Consider the following 23,072-nt stretch of genomic DNA (forward strand, 5'->3'; position numbering starts at 1 on the left):
TTATGATCTCATGTGACAAATACCTTAAATTTGAATACGTTACACATTTGAAGTATACACTCTTGAATTATTCCACTACATTTACCTACATATGAATTTATCCGATGTCCAAAGGTCTGAAATCTATTTTTATTCTCAATGCTCTTCCTTCATATGAGCACATTGAATAGCACGGTAAAATTTTAGAGTTTAAACTTTCTCATCTCTTTGGGAAAGAGGAAAAACCCATAAAGTAGTGAGATTATCTCGATCCCTTTTTTTTTCAGTACAAAAATTATGACGAAAACATTGCAGTATAAGACTTATTTACCCAAGCTGAAGATAACCAATTCTGATGTTCAAAGGATGCTAATGCATTTCCTCTCCTCTATAAAATGTGGCTTCTGAGAAAAGGCTTTGTGCCTAATGAAATGTTACTACATAAAGCATATAGACTACCAGTTTAGAGAAACGTAACTGAAGAATCACAGGTACATGCGCTCACGCAGCTTATCAATAGTGGTTTACTAAGTTCAATTTAAAAATGCTACCATGAGTCTGTTTTATCTTAAGAGAAAAATGTGAGTGCAAAATGAACAAGAGGATCAAGGAATTGGGCTTTAAGTTTTCATCAAAATTCTGACCTACTAGGCCATTTTAGTTTTTAAATGACAGTAATAAAAAAAAACACACTAATAGTTATTTGTCTCATAGTTTTTATCTAGGTACCCCTTTAATAAAAGTTTAAATTACTAGTATGATTTTCATACTACTTTACCTGAAAACACAATTGGACTTACTTATAGATTCTATACTCCCCCATCATAATTTATGGGGGAGTAAATTCTAAAGAAACTTTAGCTCACAGCATCAACTGCTTCCTTCACACGGTTTTGAGCCTCTTAGCTGCTACATGAGTGACTGAAGGAATGAACTGTTTAATAAATCTGTCTGCTAAAAGGAAATCAGAGTCAACCACATTTCCACACCTTCCACTGTTCAAGTCCTCGGTGATCCAGAATTGCTACTACTAACGAACAAAATCGGCATGGCAGTAGAAAATAAACATGTAGCACAGGGAGTGACGAATATTACATTTCTTCCAAACAACGACGACAACGAAAAACTATAGAAAGAGGATAAGAAAAACATAAACCTTTCAGGCAAGACAACCAAAGTAACATGGTGCCACGTAATACAATCTTGGGACCCACCGAGTTCTGTTTAAACGTATCACCCTCCTTGGGAATCTAAATCAAGGACTTGGGATCCTAATTTGAAAATGAAACAGAACAACACAGAGGAAACTGTTTCCTCAAAATAGTAATGGGCTTACAGATGCCTTTTAGGAACTTATACCTAATTAAGTCTATTCATTCCTCCTGTAAACTTTAAGTATCCCCAAATTTTATACGTCTCTAAATAAGGTGGAGAAAAGGGGGAAAACGACATTTAGCTGCGTAATTCAAATAAAAGTATTTCTTTCTTCCCAAGTTACATAATTAGAGAAGCCATGAAGCAAACCTTATCTTACCTAAAAACCAGAGATTCATGATAAGGTAACGTTTAAACCTTTGACCAATTGCCTTTCCTTGATAACCAACGGGATCCTTCCACTCGTCCTTGTTTATTTATTTATTTTTGGCCGCGTTGGATCTTCGTTGCGTGCAGGCTTTCTCTAGGTGCGGCGAGCGGGGGCTATTCTTCGTTGTGGTGCACGGGCTTCTCATTGCGGTGGCTTCTCTTGTTGCAGAGCACGGGCTCTAGGCGTGTGGGCTTCAGTAGTTGTGGCTCACGGGCTTAGCTGCTCTGCGGCATGTGAGATCTTCCCGGACCAGGGCTCAAACCCGTGTTCCCTGCATTGGCAAGCGGATTCTTAATCACAGCGCCACCAGGGAAGTCCCTCCATTGGTCCTTGACCATCCTTCCACAGTCAAGCAAGGAACTCAAAGTCAGTTGTCTATTACCATGACATCAACTGAAAACTAAAAAATCCAAACTAGCTGTGCATATCCTGCAACAGGCATACCAGCACTATGTATTCAGACACTACCAGCATTATGTATACAGACATGCTTCTCAACTAAATCCGATAACACATCTTAAAATTAATGCATTCCCTTGATCTCAAAAGGCCAGACTGGATAAAAGTTAGGCCACTGCTTTGTTTACTCTTTAAAACATTAAAATCTGTGCTGACAGTGAGTGGCACACAAAACTATACTTAGACATTGTGCTGGTTAACACAATACTTGCATTTCCCTGTTCATTAGCCATTGGTACATCTATAGTCTTGGATAGGAATTAAAAATGAGAAATAATGAGAGCAATTTCCTGAGTTACTCCACCTTTAAATTACATTTCATTGAGACTTATCCTCTGAATTTACTGGTTGTCCTATCCTGTTTACGTGAGAACTTAAGAAACCTCTCATAATTCTGACATCTTTACACATGAAAAAAAATTGTATACATGTAAGAAAGGTTCCTTATAGATGTCACTTTATCATTTAAAAATCACTTTAGCCAAAAAGACGTAAAAGTAAAATTACACATTTTATTCATTCATTCCATCAGCTGAGAATTGCTCAATTGTACAAATACGATATTGTACAAAAAAATCACAAAATGTTACAAAATAAAAAAGTACAAACTGCATTACTTAATAAATACGGCTAAAAGTAGTTAAAGTGGAAATGAGATAGGTTTTAGGTTGGAAACATTGTTTGACCCAGCAAACCATACAAGCTCTTGTATACAGACATTTTTATTTGTACATAATACAGGGCAATCCTATTTTGCCTTGTGAAAGAATTTAAAAGGAATAGACTATGAAGACAGTATTCTTCTGCTGGAAAATAACTGCCAAGGTTGGTTGGGGGCATTTATGCCATTAGTTTTTCAATCTCTCGGGTGAATCCAAGAGGCTGTATATAAAGCAGGAGGCTTATCTCGTCACAAAGTCTTCTATCACGTTAAAATTATTTTTTCAACAAAATGACAAATATAAATAAAAACAATTGAGAGCACCAGACAATCTACTCTAAACCTCAACCAGAGTACAGAATAATCACTCTGCCATCAGCAAATATCAGACTTTCATTCAAGTAAGAGCTGGTACTATTCTTTAAAGAAAAAAAAAATTCTTCCCATAACCTCCCCTTAAGTATTTTCTCTTTAAAAGGTTGACCATTTCTAGAAAAATAATGATTTTCCAAACAACAAATCTGTTTCATCAAAACGGAACGGGCCAATCATCTGGTAATATGAATGCATCAATATCCATTTTAAATAATTACTTAGGAACTGTAAAATCCAAATTCAACAACAAAAAATACTAAATCACAAACTCTGTCCAAAATAATAAACTTCATATAAAGCACTTCTCTGGATTTATGCCGGAAAGCTGTGTGTCAAAATGGAACACATCATAGATGAAGATACACCAATTGTTAAAAATGTTGTGCAAAAATACATTCTTATAGAAAATAGATTACCAGGAATGAACAAAATTTACACTGTGAGAAACCAGCTTGCAAATTAAGTAGTGCCAACTTTGTACAGCAAATGATAAATAGCAGTAGGATCACCCAAAGCTATCATGAAACATCACTTAGGTGCCCAGCAACCTTCAGCTCTGAGGAGAAAACATTCAAAAAAATGATTAAGGCATTACACCTACAGTAAATCTACTTGAAAGTTTAAAAGTGCTATTACCCTGATTAGAGTTCATGTAATTCTCCAAACACAAATTAGGTCTGCAATTTTCCCAGGGTGGAGGGATTCAGACACTTCAAGAGCATGCGTTTTGTTCAATATACATTTTGGATAGGGATATGGCCATGGACTTGGCGAGCTCTTCGTCGCGTTTTCTTTGCACTTGAGTCTGCCTGCACCAAGTGTCATACTCCGGATTCGGATAGGAGTGATCAAACACCGCGTCGTAATGTCCGTTACTGAGCCAACTGAGCCAAATGCTAGGCCTTAGGGAATCCTCTGGGCCCAAATAGTGAATCATGGTAGACACCGTGGGGCTCTCCAGCCTCCCGCCAGTAGTTAGATGTATATTCACGTTCAGCATCTGCCCCATGGCCAGAAGTTCAGGGTACCCGGCCCACGCCCCGTCCTGAGCAGCGGCGATGATAAACTCCCCCACGTCGCCCTCAATCAGGGGGCTAAAGTGGTCGAGGTGGTCGGCGATGTAGTGCACCGTCTGCTCCCGCAGCTCCCGGTGCAGGCTCTGGTCCCCGTACACCGCCTTGCTGACCGCTCGGTAGAGGCAGTTGCCGTCGGGAATGATGTGAAATCGGTACTTGCTCCTCTGCCGCAGGTACTTGTCCTGTCTCTCCACCTCGGCCAGGTACAGGGCCAGCTTCTCATCCTTGGGATCCGACCTGGAGACGATCGCCGCCTCGGCCGCGCCACCCGGGACCGCCTCGCCGCTTCGCGCCGGAGGCGCCTCGGCCTCCGGGTCGGGCCGCCGCGCCTCGTCGGCGCTGGGAGGAGGGTGGACGCGGTCGCCGGCCCTGTCCCAGCCCCGGAGGCTCCTCTCCGCAGGGCGCTCCTCGGCCCACGGGCCGGGGCCGGCTTCCGGGCTCTCCGGGGGCGGCGCGGGGCCGCGGTGCTTGGCGGCGGCCAGGGCCTGGCGGTGCTCGCTCAATCGGAAGTTTCTTTCGGGCCCCTCGCGGGCCGCGTCCACGCCGGCGGGCTCGGGGCCGTCGGGCCTCAGCAGCTCCTCCAAGAGCCAGGCCGAGGAGCCCCGCCGCGGGGGGACCGGGGCGCCGGATGGCGGAGCCAGCAGGAGGCAGCGGCCGCGCGGGGCGGCGGGCGCCGCGGCGCCGGGCTCCGGGCCGCGCAACAGGAGCCGGTCGGCGCCCAGGGCCCGCACGGTGATCTGAGCCGTGGACGTGTAGTGCGGCGGCAGCGGCGGCTTGCAGGACCCGCCGGGCGGCCCGGCGGCGGCGGCCGAGGCGGGGGCGGCGGCCCCAGACACCATCTCGAAGCAGGAGGAGAAGGCAGGCATCTTGGCGGCGGGGGCGGCGGCGGCTTCGCGGGGCTCGGCGGCCGCGGCCGGCTGGCACTCACCGGTATCGGGCTCCGGCGCGCCGCCGGCGGGTCCCGGGGGCTGCAGCGATACCTTGAACTGGGCGGCGGCGGCGGCTGCTGCGGCGGCGGGCGGAGCGGGGGCTGCGGCCGTGGGACCAGGGCCCCCGGCTGGGTAGTGGGTGCAGACGCTACTGTAGAGCTGCATGTCCCTGCCCGCCGCTCGGCCCCTTATAGGCGCGCCGAGCCCCGGTGAGGGGACACACCCTCCGGGCCCGGGAGAGGGGGCCGGCCGAGCGCGGTGACCCAGTGCCCCGAGAATAGCAATGACCAAAGGGCCGCCGGCGCGTCAGGAGCCGCATATAGCGCCCGGGGCCCCGCCAAATTCCTGCTGCGCCACAGCACGCGGTGGGGGCGGGGAGGGGACGCGCGCTCGACCCCTGCCGGCGCGCTCGGCCCGCAGACCCGGGACGCGTGCGCCCGCTGCAGCTGCTCCGGCCCGCGGCGGCCGCTGGGGACTCTCGGAGGAAGCCGCCCGCCCTGCTGGAGCACGTCCCACCGGCTAGGAGCAGCGCGCGGCTCGCTGAGGGGCCAGGGGGCGGGGCCGCGGTTGTTTACCTCAGGCCGCGCGGCCGCGTCACGTGCCCCCGCTGGAATGCGCGGCTCGTCGCGTCGCCCCATTCAACCGCCGGGGTTCGTCCTGCCCCTCCGGCTCGCCCCGCCCTGTTCGGCGACGTCATGGGCGTGGCCCGCGACGCGGGCGCGCGGGCGGGCGAGCGAGGAGCCTCGGAGCTCTCTGTACGGTGAAGGGGATCTTTGCCGCTGCCCCACCTCAGCCGCAGTTTTAGACGCCGCGCTTTTCTGGGCTGCTGCAGCGGTCGTGGCGGGATGGGCACTTCTTGGGGCGGGCTAGAATGCTGAAAGGGCGCGTTTTGGAAGAAGCTTCCGGGTTCGATATGGAGAACGGAGAGCTGCTCTGAAACCTGCACGGCCTCTGCCTGGTCATAGCACCACTGCCGTCTTTTTCATTCAGTCCCTTGGGTTGTATTGTTAACGTAGCGTGACGCCTCTCTTTCTCCCCAGCACCTTGCTGCCCTGCTAAACCGAAACCAACTTTTCTGCAGCCCTAACCCGTGACGACGAGCAAATACAAGACGGGCGAAATACCAAATGCCTAACCGAGCCTTTTGAAACTAGGGGCAGCTGCTAACCATGGGTCAGAGGCAAAGTAGAGAGGGTCGTGATGCATCGCGAATGTGTTGAAATTGAATAGAATTTTGAACATAGTTCTACCCAATTGTGTTAGTTGTCCCTGTTTGTAAAGGAAAGCCGTAATACGCACATGATCAACCGTGTACTGACTGTATAGTAGTAGGCAGCTCTTGCTATATTCTGAGCTTTGATCACATGCTAAACTAACAGGCCCTAAACGTTCAAAGGGAACCTAGGAAGCTGTCCCACCGTTTTACTGATGAGGAAATAGCTTACGTTGTGGCATACGCCTCCCCCGACCCTTCCGCTGAAACGTAAATTCCATGAATGGAAGACTTAGTCTTGGAAACCAAAGGTTTGTTAGAGTCACGAACCCCAGCACAGAGCCTGGCACGTAGTTGGAACTAATTAATATTTACTGAATGAATGAATTAATGGAAGAGGAGTTCCCAAGGCACTGGAGAAGCCAGAATTACGATCCCGGTCTCCTGACCTCAGCCAGGGCTTTTAATTTGCTGTGGTGGGTGTGACTGCAGGATCCCAGCAGCGTTTGCTCGGGTCACATGAACCTGTTAGGCAAATCAACTCAGAAGGAAAAACAACCAGTTAAAAGTCTAACCGTCTTTTCAGCTTCTGGTGACACCCCATTGGGAGCTTGTAGACCCCACTGGCTAACTAGAAAAGGGAAATTACTTAGATTTCATCACTGCAAATCCTAAAGCAAGAATGTGTTTTGAACAGACTGGAGTAAACACAGGGGGGAAAAAAGAAAACAAGAGTAGGTACACAGAAGACAGGCTAGGTCTGATGTACCAAATTAGGAATGTCAAAAAAAATTCAATTGAGTAAATTTGATGATCTGATTGGCTTTATTAAGAGATTCGGGCTTAATTCCATCAGGCAACATCCCATCCAGCAGCTAGAAGGGTGCTTCCACCTGTTGTAGAAAATGGAAATTTTTTTTTATAGGAAGAAGGGTGGGGTAAGGGCGTTATTAGCAAAAAAGAAGAAAATTATTTTTAGGTCAGGACTTTGGTGTGGGGTGGCAGAGTGTGAGTGTTTTATCATGCAGACTGCTTCTTCCTCTGGGGAATGGAGAAGGCCTACGTGACAGGTGAGCTCAGTGGTGCCAATCAGAATAATTCCAAACCGGTTAAGATTACATTTTTAAAAAATTTTTCATAGCTATTTATTTTTTAATTAATTTATTTTGGAGTATAGTTAAGTTACAATGTTGTGTTAGTTTCAGGTGTACAGCAAAGGGATTCAGATATATAGATATATATAGATACATACATACATACATACATACATACATAGATATACTTTTTCAGATTTTTTTGCCATCTATGATTAAGATTACATTTCAGCAGAAGGTTGAAACTGCAATTAAGTCTTGGTTTGTTGTTGTGGGACCCTTTTTGGGCCTATTCTTTATTTATTTTTTAAAACAGGAACAAATATCAACAAAGATGTGAGGATTCAAAACTTTAATATACGTGAAGCCTCTTTTTTGAATTTTTCTGTTTAGTCTGTGTGGGGATGGTAGACTATACCTCAATGCATATTCACTGTGAGAGTGAGTGTCCACTCTGTATCTTGGTCTGGAAAATCTTCCTAGAGGAGATGGTACTTCAAGAGACTCAAAGCAGGGATGATTGCCAGTCTTGGAAATGGGAGTTGTTTTCTGCCCTTGGAGCGTAAGAGAAGGCAAGGCCTGCAAGTGATAGCAAAGAGATTAGGGTATGAAAGAGGGGGAGGCAAGTTCAGTTCCTTGAAGTGCTATCTGAAAAGAATTCCTAGTGATTGTCTTCTGGAAAATCATCTGTCTAGCATATTTCGGTGCCATGCAGAAAACTGGCAGAAGTTTAGAAAAATAGCCTTCTTGAATAGGCTAGAAAAAACAGAAAATTTCAGCAACTAGCCACCAAAAGTTAGCAACAAGACAATCAATAGGTTAAAACAAAACAAAAAGGACAAGGCATTTAATCAATGAATATTTATTGAGCACCAGCTTTGCTCCCAGCATGGTGCCAATTACAGGGAATTCAGACACAGATTCTGTCCTGCAGCCCAGGCAGCAGAAACCTAACCACTAAAGGCATCTTTGTAAAATAGGACCCAATCCCAGCATGTTTTTTGAAGATACGTACATGTATGTATGTATCTTAGCTGCATTCCTTTAAAGAAAAAAAATTCCTAACCTCTTCCCCTCCTACCAAAATAAAACTTTTAAAAATGCAAACAATTTGGACTTCCCTGGCAGTCCAGTGGTTAAGATCCCAGGCTTCCACTGCAGGGGGCACAGATTCGATCCCTTGGTTGGGGAACTAAAAATCCTGCTTGCCGCATAGTGCGGCCAAAAAAAAAAAAAAAAGCTAACATTCATTCATTTAGTCACCCATTAAATCATCATTTATTTACAAACCTAATATGAAAAATCATCTTGAAAAAGAATAAAGTTGGAAGACTCGTGCTTCCCAATTCCAGGACTTACTACAAAGCTACAGTCATCAAGACCATGTGGTACTGGCATAAAGGTAAACATATAGATTGGTGGAATAGAACTGAGAGTCCAGAAATAAAGCCATGTGTGTATGATCAATTGTCTTTGACTGGGTGCCAAGACAATTAAATGGGAGAAAGAATAGTTTTTTTAACAAATGGTGCTGGGACAACTGGATATCTACATACAAAAGAATGAAGCTGGACCTTCAAAAAATTAACTTAAAATGGATCAAAAATAAGAGCTAAGATTATCAAATCCGTAGGAGAAATTTGAGGCAGAAATCTCAGTGCGCGTGGATCAGGCAATTGTTCTTAGAGGTGACACCAAAAAAGACAAACAACAAAAGAAAAAAATAGTAAGTTGGACTTCATCAAAACTAAAAATTTTGTGCTTCAGAAGACACCATAAAGTGAAAAGACAAACTGAAGAATGGGAAACTATATTTACAAGTCATATATCTGATAAGGGACTTTGAAATAAAAGAATGTATTAAAAAGTCTTATAATTCAATAGTAGAAACACAAACAACCCAGCTTTTAAATGGACGCATGATTTGTATAGACATTCCTCCAAAGAAGATATACAAACAGCCAATAAGCACATGAAAAAATACTCAACATTGTTAGTCGCTAGGGAAATGCAAATCAAAACCTACAGTGAGATCTACCTCATACCCACTAGGACGACTGAAATAAAAAAAGACAGACACGGGCTTCCCTGGTGGCGCAGTGGTTGAGAGTCCGCCTGCCGATGCAGGGGATGCGGGTTCGTGCCCCGGTCCGGGAAGATCCCACATGCTGTGGAGCGGCTGGGTCCGTGAGCCATGGCTGCTGAGCCTGCGCGTTCGGAGCCTGTGCTCCGCAACGGGAGAGGCCACAGCAGTGAGGGGCCCGCGTACCGCAAAAAAAAAAAAAAAAGACAGACAATAGCAAGTGTTGGTGAAAATGTGGAGAAAATAGAACCCTTATACATTGCTTGTAGAATTTTAAAATGGAACTTTGAAAGCAATTTGAAAAACAATTTGGTGATTCTTCAAAAGTTTACACATAGAATTACCATATGATCTGGTAATTACACTGCTAGGCATATAACCAAGAGATATGAAAATGTATGTCCACACAAAAATGTATATATCAGTGTTCATAGTAGCATTATTCATAATTGCCAAAAAGTGGAAACAACCCAGTTTTCCATCAACTAATGAATGGGTAAACAAAATGTGGTATATCCACACAATGAAATACTATGCAGCCATAAAAAGAATGAAGTACTGATACATGCTGCAACATGGGTGAACCTTGAAAACATTAGTGTAAGTGAAGGAAACCAGACACAAAAGGCCACATGTTGTATAATTTCATTTGTATGAAGTGTCCAGAATAGGCAAATCTATAGAGATAGGAAATAGATTAGTAGTTGCCAGGAACTGGGGAGAAGGGGGAACAGGGAGTCACTACCAATGGGAATGGATTTCTTTTTGGAGTGATGAAAATGTTTAAAATTAGATTATGGTGATGATTGCACAACTCTGTGAGTACACTAGAAACCACTAAACTGAACATTTTTATTTTTTTATTTATTTTTATTTTTGGCTGCTTTTGGTCTTTGTTGCTGCATGGGCTCTAGGCGCACGGGCTTCAGTAGTTGTGGCGTACAGGCTTAGTTGCTCCATGGCATGTGGGATCTTCCCAGATAAGGGATCGAACCCACGTCCCCTGCATTGGCAGGCGGATTCTTAACCACTGCCCAAACAGGGAAGTACTGAACATTTTTAAAAGAGGAATTTTATGGCATATGAATTACATCTAAATGAAGCTGTCTTTGAAAGAAAAAACCTACTATGAGCAAGGTACTGTGCTAAGTGCTTGATATAAAAAGATAATTATGTATTATTCATAAATGTCTCAGCAGCAACACTTACTCTGTGACATTATTTCATAAATCATGGGCATCTTATGTATCTTAATGATTTTTCTAACAAATGCACAGTACTCTATATAGCACTTAAGTATAATTGTTATATGATATAAAGGAGTTGAAACTTACTGAAACCAAATCATTTATGCCCAAGTGAAAGGGATATTTGAAGAGCTGGGCTACTGAAATGCTACTTGAATTTATAATTTTGTTTTTTCTTGAGCTTTTTATGTAGTCATCATGATATAAAAAATGATTTTATATTCTTTTCAATAAACATTTAATGAGCACTAATATGCATAAAGCATATGGGAATATGTCCCAGTTTAACCATATATAGAACCAACCAAACTTAAAATATATAATATGTGTGGGAAAGATTCCAAAAAGTGCCTGAGACACATCAGGCCCTCAGTAAATTTTCTCTGAATATTGTCAAATAAAATGGAACATAAGGAATAAAGGCAAGCAACTTGGGAAGTATTGTGTAGGTTGATATATATTCATGCTATTGAACTGACAATTTAAAGTGAACAAATAAATAAAGGGCACCACCTCATGAAAACACCACAATATTCTTTCTCTAGCATATTTCCACTGCTGACATGTCGCTGGCTGGAAGTGAAATTTTCGGGAAGAAGGGAAAGCTCCTTTCAATTATTTAAACCTTATGGCTCTTCTGAAATTATATTAGTATCGCTGAAAATCCTATTATCTAAAGATCTTATAACTCCAGCAAATGTAAATCAATTGATGATAACTAGATCAGGTAATCAAGAAGTTTTTGCTTTTTGTAGGAAAAAAAATAGAACGAAGAATGGAGAAAAAGCCAGAGAGTATACATAATCATTGACTCCTATATTTAGGCTTGGAAAATGTGCAGATCCTTTTGATAAATAGCCCACAGTTCCACTGGTGATTAGAATATGGTTCAAGTTGCTACCTATGCAATGGCATTTTTCATCTTGTGGATTCAGTGGACTATTGAGAGAAAGGAAGTCAGAGCTGTCATTCGCGTAGAGGTTCAGATCACATCATTTGCACAGAATCATCAGTTCCCACACACAGTGTTTGAATCATTCCAGCACGAAGGGGAGAAGCCCCACACCTGAGTTGTTTCCTGAATTCCGTTCATCAGATTTGGGATTACGTTAGGAAAGGGGTAGTTAGACCAGACACGGTTTGTTCCGTGCTCTGTTGCCTGCTTCTGGTTGCCTTAACCAGTATAATGATGAGATCTACTAATAATAACTAGTCCTGCTAGTTGCAGAGGGAGAATGAGAAATATAGCCTTTGGTCAATGATATGGTTTGAATGTTCGTATCCCCCCAGAATTCATTCGTGGAAATCCCTGCAAAGAAGATGGTATTAGGAAGTAGGGGCTTGAAAAGTGCTTAAATCACAAGGGTAGAGAGCTCAGCAATGGGCTAAGTGTTTATAAAAGAGGCCCCAGAAGTCCCTAACGCCTCTCACCTTGTGAGGACAAAACAAGATTATCTGCAACCCAGAAGAGGGCCCTCAGGCTTCCAGCCTCCAGAACCATGAGAAATAAATGTCCGTTGTTTATAAGCTACCCAGGCTGTGGTATTTTGTTATAGAAGCCCAAATGGATTAAGACAGCTCCTGTTTATAAAGGACTTAATATAAGGTAGGGAAAACGACACCATACACTCACCAACGTTAAATAACAATGCAGTGTATGCGGTAATCTGTTGCCAAGGGTGGTTCTGTTACAACCCAGTTGTCTGGTAGTTGTAGGCCAACATGTTAAATATCCACAATCTTCAATGTTTGCATAGTAGTTAAATAGCTGTAAGCAAATGAACATGATAGCGTGGCTTACCCCTCTTAGAGACGAATGGGGAGGGAGGAGGTACCTTGTCACACTGCCCTCCCTCTATATGGGTAGAAGGCCAGGCTGAGTGATACACCCTTAACGACTAAGAAGTCAATTGTAAAAATGCCCAACCATTATGTAAGTATTTTGCCAAGACTTAAGAAAAGGAAAAGATGGAGGGTAGACATGAAGTTACTTCACGTTTTAATAAATCACGTTTTATTATTCTTTCTTTCTTTCTTACATTCTTTTTTAAAATATTCTTTTCCATTATAGTTTATCACAGGATATTGAATACAGTTCCCTGTGCTATACAGTAGGACCTTGTTGTTTATCCATCCTATATATACTAGTTTGCATCTGCTCATCCCAAACTCCCAATCATTTTCCCTCCCCCACCCGCCTCCCCCTTGGCAACCACAAGTCTGTTCTCTATGTCTGTGAGTCTGTTTCTGTTTTGTAGACAAGTTCAATAGTGCCATATTTTAGATTCCACATATAAGTGATATCATATGCTATTTGTCTTTCTCTTTTGACTTACTTCAGTTAGTGTGATAATCTCTAGTTGCATCCATGTTGCTGCAAATGGCATTATTTCGTTCTTCTTACGGCTGAGTAGTATTCCATTGTATATGTATGTTGTAAAAAAGTAACACGATGCAAACGTGTAAAAATAAAAGTGAAATTCCCTCCCATCCCATCTCCCCTATTTCACACTCCAGAGGGAAGCGCTGTTAACAATTTGTTTTAGATATTTCTGGAACTTTTATAAGCATATATAGATTGTATATCCATATACATATGTGCCTGTAAAATTTTTTCATAGTAGGATAATACTGTGCATATTTTCTCTGCCTTATGCTTTTTCCTTAACTAGTCTATACTGAGCATTTTTCATGTGACAATATACAGCTCTACCTCATTCTTCTAATGTCTAGGAAAAAAATTCCAAAGTGTGGATGTGTGATAATATATTTTTAATGACATTTAGATTGTTTTAACTTTGTCACTTGTCAAGCAGTGTCACAGAGAACATCTTTGCACTTACATTTGCACCTTTATATGAGAGACAATTTCTTATAAACATTTTAGAAGGTAATTCATGAGAAGGCTAACCTTCAAAACATGGGGAGGTTTTGAATGTCAGTGAATCTGATTTGTTTTGGAAATTGTTGTATCGACAAAATATATTTTGTAACTCCAATTTTCTGTGAGACACGGAAAATAGCACTTACTGTATTTCTAAAGACTCTCTCTGTATCATATGTACACTTACAGACATGGTGCTAATAAGTAGACATTTTTGAATGAGTGAATGAAAGAATGAATGGAAACAAAATGAAAGAAATTATACTTGACCACAGCAATTGTACACGTGAGCTTCCTACTTGATTTTCCAGGAACATCTTTCTGCTTAAGAATCTCAGTCATCAAAGTTATAAAAATCACTGCTATGAAGCCAATATATTTTTTCAATATAAATACAGTTTTATGGGATTTTTATTATGAAAATAATATATGCTCATTACATAGAAAAATCAGAATCTTTAAACAAGTGAAAGAGACAGAAAATTTAAAAAAAAAAAGTCCATCCACTAAAGAGACAACTCCTTAGTCAGTTATATCTGTATCAGTGGTTCTCAACTGAGGTGGCTTGGCAAGGTCTGGAGACATATTTTGTTGTCACAACTGGAGAAACTGGTGTGTGTGTGTTGGTGGCTGGGCGTGGTGGTACTGCTGCTTGCATCTAGTGGGTAGAGGCCAAGGATGCTTCTACGTGTCCTATAGTGTATAGGCCAGCCCTACAACAAATAATTATCTGGCCCAAATTGTCAACAGTACCAAGACTGACGAATCCTGATACACACACACACACACACACACACACACACACACACACACACACACACACTATTTTTGACAAGAATGGGATCATACCATAGATACCATGCCGTATCTATGGTATGATGACTTAAAGAAAAGTATACTATTTTTTACTTGATATGTCAAAATATCTTTCATATTAAAAATACACTTCTACAACATTTTTCTCTAATAGCATTTTAATAAATCAGTTATCCTTGAGTCTTTTAGAAATCTTGTAACAGTCTCACATAAAGGCACTCCGTAAGTGCCAAATAGTATTTGTAGCAGGTGGATTTGTTTTCTGTTATCTGCTTAATAATACCTTGGAATATGAAGACAACTAAAGCAACTAAAAACTATACACTTTAAGGTGATTATTGCTTCCTCTGACTCTATAATTTCAGTGAAAACTCTAATATTTATTCTTTACTGTGCCTCAAAGTGTGTCAGTTTTAGTTACCTTGTTGATACAGCCAGTTCATCTAGTAGCTGACTGCAAAGTGGTATAAACCACCGTGAGCTTGCATCCAGTTTTGTAGAGCTCTTTTTAAGTCCTGGATTTCTCTATGCAGCGGCTTCCCCACTTTTTTTTTTACTGTGGTCCACAACAAGAAATAGGTTTTCCACTGAGGACAAGTACACTACTATATGTATGTATAACCAAAAAAAGTTTCAAAAGATAACAAGGGGAATTCCCTGGCGGCCCAGTGGTTAGGGTTCGGCTCTTTCAATCCCTAGTCGGGGAACTAAGATCCTGCAAGCTGAGTGGTGCAGTCCCCCTCCCCCTCAAAACAAACAAACAAAAAACCCCTCTTCCCTTTACTAAGTATATGCACTCTATTTTATGTACTATTCTTTTCCTCCTTTTAAAGGATTATAACGCCAAATTCATTTCGTGGCCCACCAATGGTTGTGACTTGGAATTGGAAAACCACAGCATTACAGCTTCAGTTTTACTCTGATTAATCATTATATTACAGTATAAGCCAACTCTTTTACATCAATACATTTGCTGAGCAAATGGAATCATTGAAGGACAAAGAAATTTTTCATTAAGTGAGCTCACCTATAATTTATGTTCTGAACCGGTAAACTTTTGAGAGGGAAAGGGGTTCCTCTTAATAATTATTCCAGACGTTAGGGGTAAATCAGAAGTGTCCCCGACAAAATAGCATGTGTGGTCACGCCATCAATTCTGACTGAAGAGAAAATAGTTATTTTCATATGTTTTCCTACTCTCTCCCCCAGCCCTCATTCCTCTGTTATATCCATGAAAACCCAGGTTCTCTGATATTTGGTGTAGGAGTCTTATAATTTGCTAATAGAAGCTAGAATTGGGAGCTCTGAATTCTACTCTCAATGTCAAAACTAAATGATTGACTTGGAGCAAATCATTACATCTCCCTGGCCCTTCATTATTTCATCTATAAGATGAGGGTTTAATGATCTCCATGATTCCTTTTGACCTTAAAATTATATGACTTTATGCCATAAGAAATGATACGAAAACAGCTTTTAAAAAAAGATTAAAAAGTGTAAATGGGGTAACTGGATTATGTAATATCCTAGCCTTTCCCCAAAATACAATTTCTTAGAGCATTTCTATACCAATGCCTGAGTAACAATACCTGGGCTGGATTCAAACTGTGAGCAACCAAATACATAACAGAATTGGAGGCCTCAAGAGAGTTCCCTTCTTCTATCAACCCAGCGAAAATTAAAAAAAAAAAAAAAAAAAGATAAAGTGATTAGGTAAGAGAAAGTTTCTCAGATGAAACACAGAAAAATATATGTAGAGAGAGAGTCTGTGATTGAAGAAAATGATGCTAAGGGTTTAAGTGCGAGGTCAAACACACTGTGGACCTCACAGTTTTGTTAAGAGCACACCCTATGTGGATTAAGAGGTACAATCACTGTGTATAAAACAAGCTACAAGGATATATTGTACAACACAGGGAATATAGCCAATATTTTTTAACTATAAATGGAGTACAGTGTTTAAAAATTGTGAATCACTGTATTGAACAGCTGCCAGTTATGTAATATTGTATGTCAACTATACTTCAATTTAAAAAAAAAAAAGAGCACACTCTATTTAAAATCACAATTGCCTAATAAGCTAATAGTCATAATTTTGTGCAAGTTAAATGAGCTACAGCACACATACACTATAGAGGGCATTTGTCATGTTTTTCACTGCCCAGCATCTTCTTTGAAAACACCCTCCCTTTTTTTTATTGGCCACGTGTGTGCCTCATGCGGGATCTTGGTTCCCCAACCAGGGAGCAAACCCATGTCCCCTACAGTGGAAGCATGGAGTCTTAACCACTGGACCACCATGGAAGTCCCTAAATACCCTTTTCTGACATTTCCTCCCTAGCTAGAAGCCTGGGTCCATTCTCCCAGCCTTCCATGAAACCAGGTCCAGGATTTGACCTATGCTGCAGCATCAAACACACCCACAGGCCCAAGACTTAGGGTTACTGTTGAGCATGTGCAAGGCACTGGGCTAGGTGTTTTCTACACACTGATCATTCAATACAATTGTCTACATTTCACAAAGGTGAAGCTGAGGCTCAGAGTAGCTAAAGGTGGCAGAGTCTGCTAATTGTTCCCCAATAACCAAGTTTTTCTTTCTCCTTTTATTTTCATTTTGGTTTTTGGCCATGATGCGTGGCTTATGGGATCTTAATTCCCCGACCAGGGATTGAACCCAGGCCCACGGTAGAAAGCACCAAGTCATAACCACTGGACCACCAGGGGACTCCCTCTTTCTCCTTTTAATACTAGAACCTCCATAGTTTTAGGTGAGTGCATGACTAGTCATCTAGAGATTTCGGTTCTCAGCTTCCCTTGCAGCTAGGTACGGCCAAGTGGAATAATAGCCAATGGAATGTGACTAGAATTGATGAGTGTACTTTGTAGGTCCTGCCTTTTAAAGGAATACCTTCCACTGCCCTATATTCCCCCCATTCCCAGTAGGCAGGATCACAGATATAGTGTTGGGTCAGCTTCCACAATGCAGGTAAGACCACACCTTATGGCATGGCAAAACCCTAGTCCTCCAATGACCACATGAAGCTGCCTACCAGCTTGGACTTTTCAGTGAGAGAGAAACAAAGTAATGTAGTTTATTTAAGCCACTGTTATTTTGATCTCTATGGAAGCAGTTAAACCAGTATCCTAGTACATTAACTTGTCGGAGATCACCCAGCAGCAAGTGACAGACCTGAAACATCCTCGCTTTCCAACTTCTACTCTGTCACCTCCTGACATACACTTTGACAAGGGAAAGGTCCTTACTAATGCAGAATGTTATTTTTGCTCTTGACGTTCTTGTGTATTCTAAGAGCTCAATAAATATTTTAAAATGGGAGTTCATTCTGACAATTTTATGTCCTTATTTAGTGAAGAACCGAAGCTATGTTTCCTCCAATGTTGAGTGCAGTCTATCTCCATCATGAAGAATGATACACTTTTTTTAAAAAGTTGGGTTCCGCTTAGGCTGTTTTGAGGTTCTGACTCATTTTCTTTGGAACATAAGACTATTTGAAGGATGTTAAATTTACTGATTGTTTTCAAATGCAGTGTTCTCTGAGCACATTTTTCCTGTACCTTGTGCAGATGCTTACCATCCTGCTGTCTTTGGATAGCTCTTCCTATCATACTAAAACTAGGAACATGTACAGCTAATATTAAGCCAATACCTACTGCTGTGGTCATACTGGTTGGTAATAAAATATTGAAATAGTTCCATATTCCTTGAGAAACAGCCAACTCCCTATGACCTCCAAGGTCTCCCAGCTGCTCTAACATCTATGGTGCATTCTTCAACCCCCCTGGATATCCACAGCACCCAGAAACCAGCAGGGAGCCTCCAGCTCTGCGATCTGAATACTTTTTGATTAATTGGTACTTGTATCCTTTCGGTTACTAAATATTTTTATGTCATTTCTGGGAGCATGTCCAGACTATAGCTGGCAAAGTTACTTCATAATAGTTTCTATAGCTCTTCATTTCAACAATGTCTTTGAGAAACAGCTCAGGATGAAGATGCTATCTTCCTGATAGTTTTATGTCTCCTCAAAACTCTATGTATACTTCCATCCAAGGCACACATTTGTAACATTCTTCCAAGGCCTTTCCACCAAATCCCGATTTACCACTTACACACACACGCACACACACACACACGCACACAGTTATTACGCTGACACAAAACTGCACTATAGGGAAATAAAAATAATTCAAACTTATTTAAAAGTACTCTGTAGTTTAACCACTTTCCCCCAATAATTCTATGTTCTCAAAATGAAAAATATCCTGTTTGTTTACATTTTCAAATTATGTTCTCTAAAGCTAGCGTCCATTCTTCACATAAAGTCACACTTGCACTGGTGATTATTGAACAAAGCTCTACTTAAGTAAACTAAAATGTGTTTCTCCTTTCCAGTTTCTGACAATTATAACAAAATGTATATAGCTTTTAGTGCCAGCTACAGTCATCTTACCTGAAAATATATGAGAGGGATTTCCCTGGCGGTCCAGTGGTAAAGAATCCACCTTCCAATGCAGGGGACACGGGTTTGATCCCTGGTCGGGGAACTAAGATCCCACATGCCACAGGGCAACTAAGCCTGCACACCACAGTTATTGAGCTTGTACGTGCACCTCAACTAGAGAAGCCCACGTGCCGCAAACTACAAAGCCCACACATCCTGGGGCCCACGCGCCACAGCTAGAGGGAGAAAACCCACACGCCACAGCTAGAGAGAAACCCATGCACCACAAGGAAGAACCTGCGCTGCAACGAAAGATCTTGCAGGCCTCGACGAAGACCCCTTGCACTACAACTAAGACCTGATGCAGCCAAAAAAATAAACAAATAAAATAAATATTTAAAAAATATATATATATTAGAAAGTGTATGATATAAAACACATAGCATACTGTCTGGTATGTTAGCAACACAATAAATATTAGCAATCATTATTGTTATTATCATTACTCTTATATCTCTAAACTACAAATCTCATCCTGTTACCCTCCTCTGCTTCAGATCCTGTGCGGCTCCCCATGGCTTTTCCTAACAGTTTAGTGGGCTTGGTTGTCAGGCTCTTGGCTTCCTTTTCAGCCCCCACCTCCCAACACTCATGATTTGTCTCCCCTTTATCCTCCAGTCATAGGAAATGACATTAAGTCCCCTAACGGGACCCTGTCTCTCTATCTTCTGGCTTTTGCACGTTCTGCTCCCTTTGCTTGAACACTTCATCTGGATAACTGATTCACCCATGAGGTCTCAGTTTAGGTGATGCTTATTCCGTGCAAGTCTGGTTACCATTCGTTACTTGCCCATTTCTTGGATTACAAACAAGCTTTGTAAAGGTCAGGAAATGATCAGTTCCTTTTCCCTGTTGAATCTTCACTTAGGCTCTCCATTAATACGATGATTGTCGGGCTCCCCTTGTGGCACAGTGGTTAAGAATCCGCCTGCCAATGCACAGGACACAGGTTCGAGCCCTGGTCCGGGAAGATCCCACATGCTGCAGAGCAACAAAGCCTTTGTGCTGCAACTATTGAGCCTGTGCTCTAGAGCTCGTGCTCCACAACAAGAGAAGCCACCGCAATGAGAAGCCCGCGCACCGCAATGAAGAGTAGCCCCCGCTCGCCACAACTAGAGAAAGCCCACATGCAGCAACGAAAACCCAACGCAGCGAAAATAAATAAATATATTAATAAATAAATAAAAGGTAATATTGCTGTTTAAAAAAAAATACTCTGTTTGTTGAATAAATCAATGTTTAAAGAGGAACGGGCACTTTCCTCATGAAAACAATACATCTTTTCAGTTTGAGGAAGTTCACATATACGTAAAAAGACTAAAACAAAACAAATCTGTACTTATATTTACTATGTGTACATATATAAATGCCTCTCACATCCTATGCAGCCTATGCGTTCATTTCATGGCCTATAAAATGGGAAAGGATATTTACTCCATTGTATTAAACTTTGAGGACTGTGGAGCAAAGAAGAAATTATAAATACTATGTATGTTTATGATTAATTTTTAATAGTAGGTTAATAGGCATCTAGTTATATATGTCATGGTTAGAGTATCTTTAATGTTGGTGTAGGTATTTTTTTTTTTAACCCAAGGAAACTAATCACATCTATCATGTCATAAGAGGGATATAAATATTCATATATACATTTAGAACTAAAAGGGGTAGATGAATCTTAAACCTTAAAATAGATACTAATAACGAGTGTAATTAATTGCACTCATTATTATAGAAGAGTCCTTAATTAGGATACCTGGTTATAGTTCTACTCTTGAGTGGTAAAACTTTTTCTTTATTTTATTTTATTTTTTGGCCAGGCCAAGAGGCTTGCAGGATCTTAGTTCCCGGACCAGAGATCGAACCTGGGCCCCAGCAGTGAGAGCACTGAGTCCTAACCGCTGGACCGCCAGGGAATTCCCTATTCTTTATTCTTGATGAAAACAATGTGACAAGCCTCAGATAATGACTTAGTTCAAAATTAATGCCTGAAAATGAGAGAGAGACCTTTAGCCTTCTGAATTTTTTTTGAACCAAATGTCTGGAACACCTTCTCAAGCAGAAAATTGAAAACATTTCTTGTTACAAATAAAGGAGAGTACCTGTCTTTAGACTGTGTGTACGCTTTCCCACGGAGATCTGAGATCACATTTTCTGAAGGAAGCCAAGGATTAAGGAGGCAAATTTACCAGAACTACTTGTTTTTGTGGAAGAAGACATATAGTGAAGTGGCAATGGATTATTAGACGCCTGCTGAAAAAAAAAGTCGGATCTGTTGATGTAGCCTTGAACTGGATTGAAGACTTGGAGTTTCCAGGGATAAGGAGTGGTCAAAAGAACAATTACTAAGTGAAAACACAACCCACAGACGGGGAGAAATATTTGCAAATCACATATCTGATAAGGGATTTCTCCAGAATGTGTAAAAGACCTCTTATACTCAACAATAAAAAGACAAACTAATTTTAAAAATAAGCAAAGGGTTTTAATAAACATTTCTCCAAAGGAAATGTAAGCACATGAAAAGATACTCGACACCATTGTTTTTAGGGAAATGTAAATCAAGACCGCAATTAGATATAAGGATTCCCTGGCTGTTCAGGGGTTAGGGTTCGCGCTTCCACAGCAGGGGGCATGGGTTCAATCCCTGGTGGGGGAAATAAGATCCCACATGCCTCGAGGCCAAAAAAAAAAAGATAAACTTCTCACCGCTGGACAATCTTTAACCAAAATAAACACAAAACTATGGAGACAGATAGTATATTAGTGGTTGCCTAGGTCTTTGGGCGGGGAAATGAGGGGGGATGGGGAAGTGGGAGTGCCTGCCAATGGGTACAAAGTTTCTTTGGGAGGTGGTGAAAATGTTCTAAAATTGGATTACAGTGACGGTTGCACAACTTTGTAAGTATATTTTTAAACATTGAGTGTATGCTTTAAACTGGTGAATTGTACCGTATGTGAATTATATCTCAATAAAGCTGCTAAAAGAGAATGAATTACTAGGCATTTTATCAACACACAGTTTTTATCCTCTTACTTCCTTCCTCAAAATGTGTCTCATTCCCTTAACTGACCATAATTCTTGAATAAAACATATATCCCTTGTACCTGAGTAAATTGAGTTGAACATTTTCTATTTTTCTCTTAAAAACCAAATAACTAAATAGGCGTTTTGCTTCTTCCCCTTTCTTGTGTCAGGAATTACTGTTCTAAAATTGAGAGTCTAAGAACTTCCCTGGTGGTGCAGTGGTTAAGAATCTGCCTGCCAATGCTGGGGACACGGGTTCGAGCCCTGGTCCAGGAAGATCCCACATGCCGCGGAGCAACTAAGCCTGGGCGCCACAACTACCGAGCCCACATGCTGCAACTACTGAAGCCCATGTGCCTAGAGCCCGTGCTCCACAACGAGAGAAGCCACTGCAATGAGAAGCCCGCACACCGCAACTAAGAGTAGCCACCGCTCGCCGCATCTAGAAAAAGCCCGCACGCAGCAACAAAGACACAATGCAGCCAAAAATAAATAAAATAAATAATTTATTTAAAAAAAAATGAAATTGAGAGTCTAAAGGAAGCAATCTCCACCGAGATATTTGAGTAAATCCTCCAAATAGAAAAAAGTTATTCTTGTCGTTCCATAAGACTTTCTAACCTACACTATACTAAATTGGCTTGCACCACAAAACTGCCGTCACTCTGTAAATCTCACTAATGTAAAGATTTATCACTTATTAAAATAGCTTCTGGTTAAACATTTTTGGATTGCTAAGTCATTTTTTAAAAGAAATCTGAATGTAATCTCTCCTTCCCATTCAGGTACTCACGAGTCTCCAGAGCTAAAAAAAAACGAGGATAGGAAAACAATCTCAAAATAGTTGGTGGAAAATAGAAACTTCTCCTTTTCTATAGAGCTTTTTTCTTCTTTTTTCCAGAGAGAAATTTCCTCTACCTCTTGCTCTGTAACTGAGATCAGAGCCTCAAAAATACCGCACTGTATCACTTACTTGGACGTTTTCTCAGAAGAGGATTAAGTTTAAGAAGAGTTTGGGAGGTTACAAATGACTCAGAGAGATGCAAGATGAGTCAATAAATGTTGCTAAAACTGTGGTCCCTTCTCTACAACATTAGGAATATTGAATTTCTTTGCATCT

General features: G+C 41.5%; 2 protein-coding genes across 2 annotated transcripts in view; one reads left to right on the forward strand and one right to left on the reverse strand.

Moving 5' to 3' along the window:
* Positions 1-2,515: 2,515 nt before the first annotated feature.
* On the reverse strand, positions 2,516-5,610 carry OTUD1 (OTU deubiquitinase 1). The gene has a single exon (XM_004280953.4). It carries the CDS (start codon positions 5,227-5,229, stop codon positions 3,772-3,774), a length of 1,458 nt encoding a protein of 485 aa, XP_004281001.1. The 5' UTR covers positions 5,230-5,610; the 3' UTR covers positions 2,516-3,771.
* Positions 5,611-5,759: 149 nt separating this feature from the next.
* The window catches only part of LOC117197044 (60S ribosomal protein L30-like), a 45,119-nt gene continuing 27,806 nt past the window's right edge, over positions 5,760-23,072 (forward strand). Inside the window, exon 1 of the mRNA XM_033407901.1 lies at positions 5,760-5,824. Coding sequence (XP_033263792.1) covers positions 5,760-5,824 — 65 coding nt within the window. The remainder of the gene's footprint in view (positions 5,825-23,072) is intronic.

Source organism: Orcinus orca, chromosome 2 (assembly GCF_937001465.1).
Source record: "Orcinus orca chromosome 2, mOrcOrc1.1, whole genome shotgun sequence".
In the NCBI taxonomy this organism is placed as follows: Eukaryota; Metazoa; Chordata; class Mammalia; order Artiodactyla; family Delphinidae; genus Orcinus; species Orcinus orca.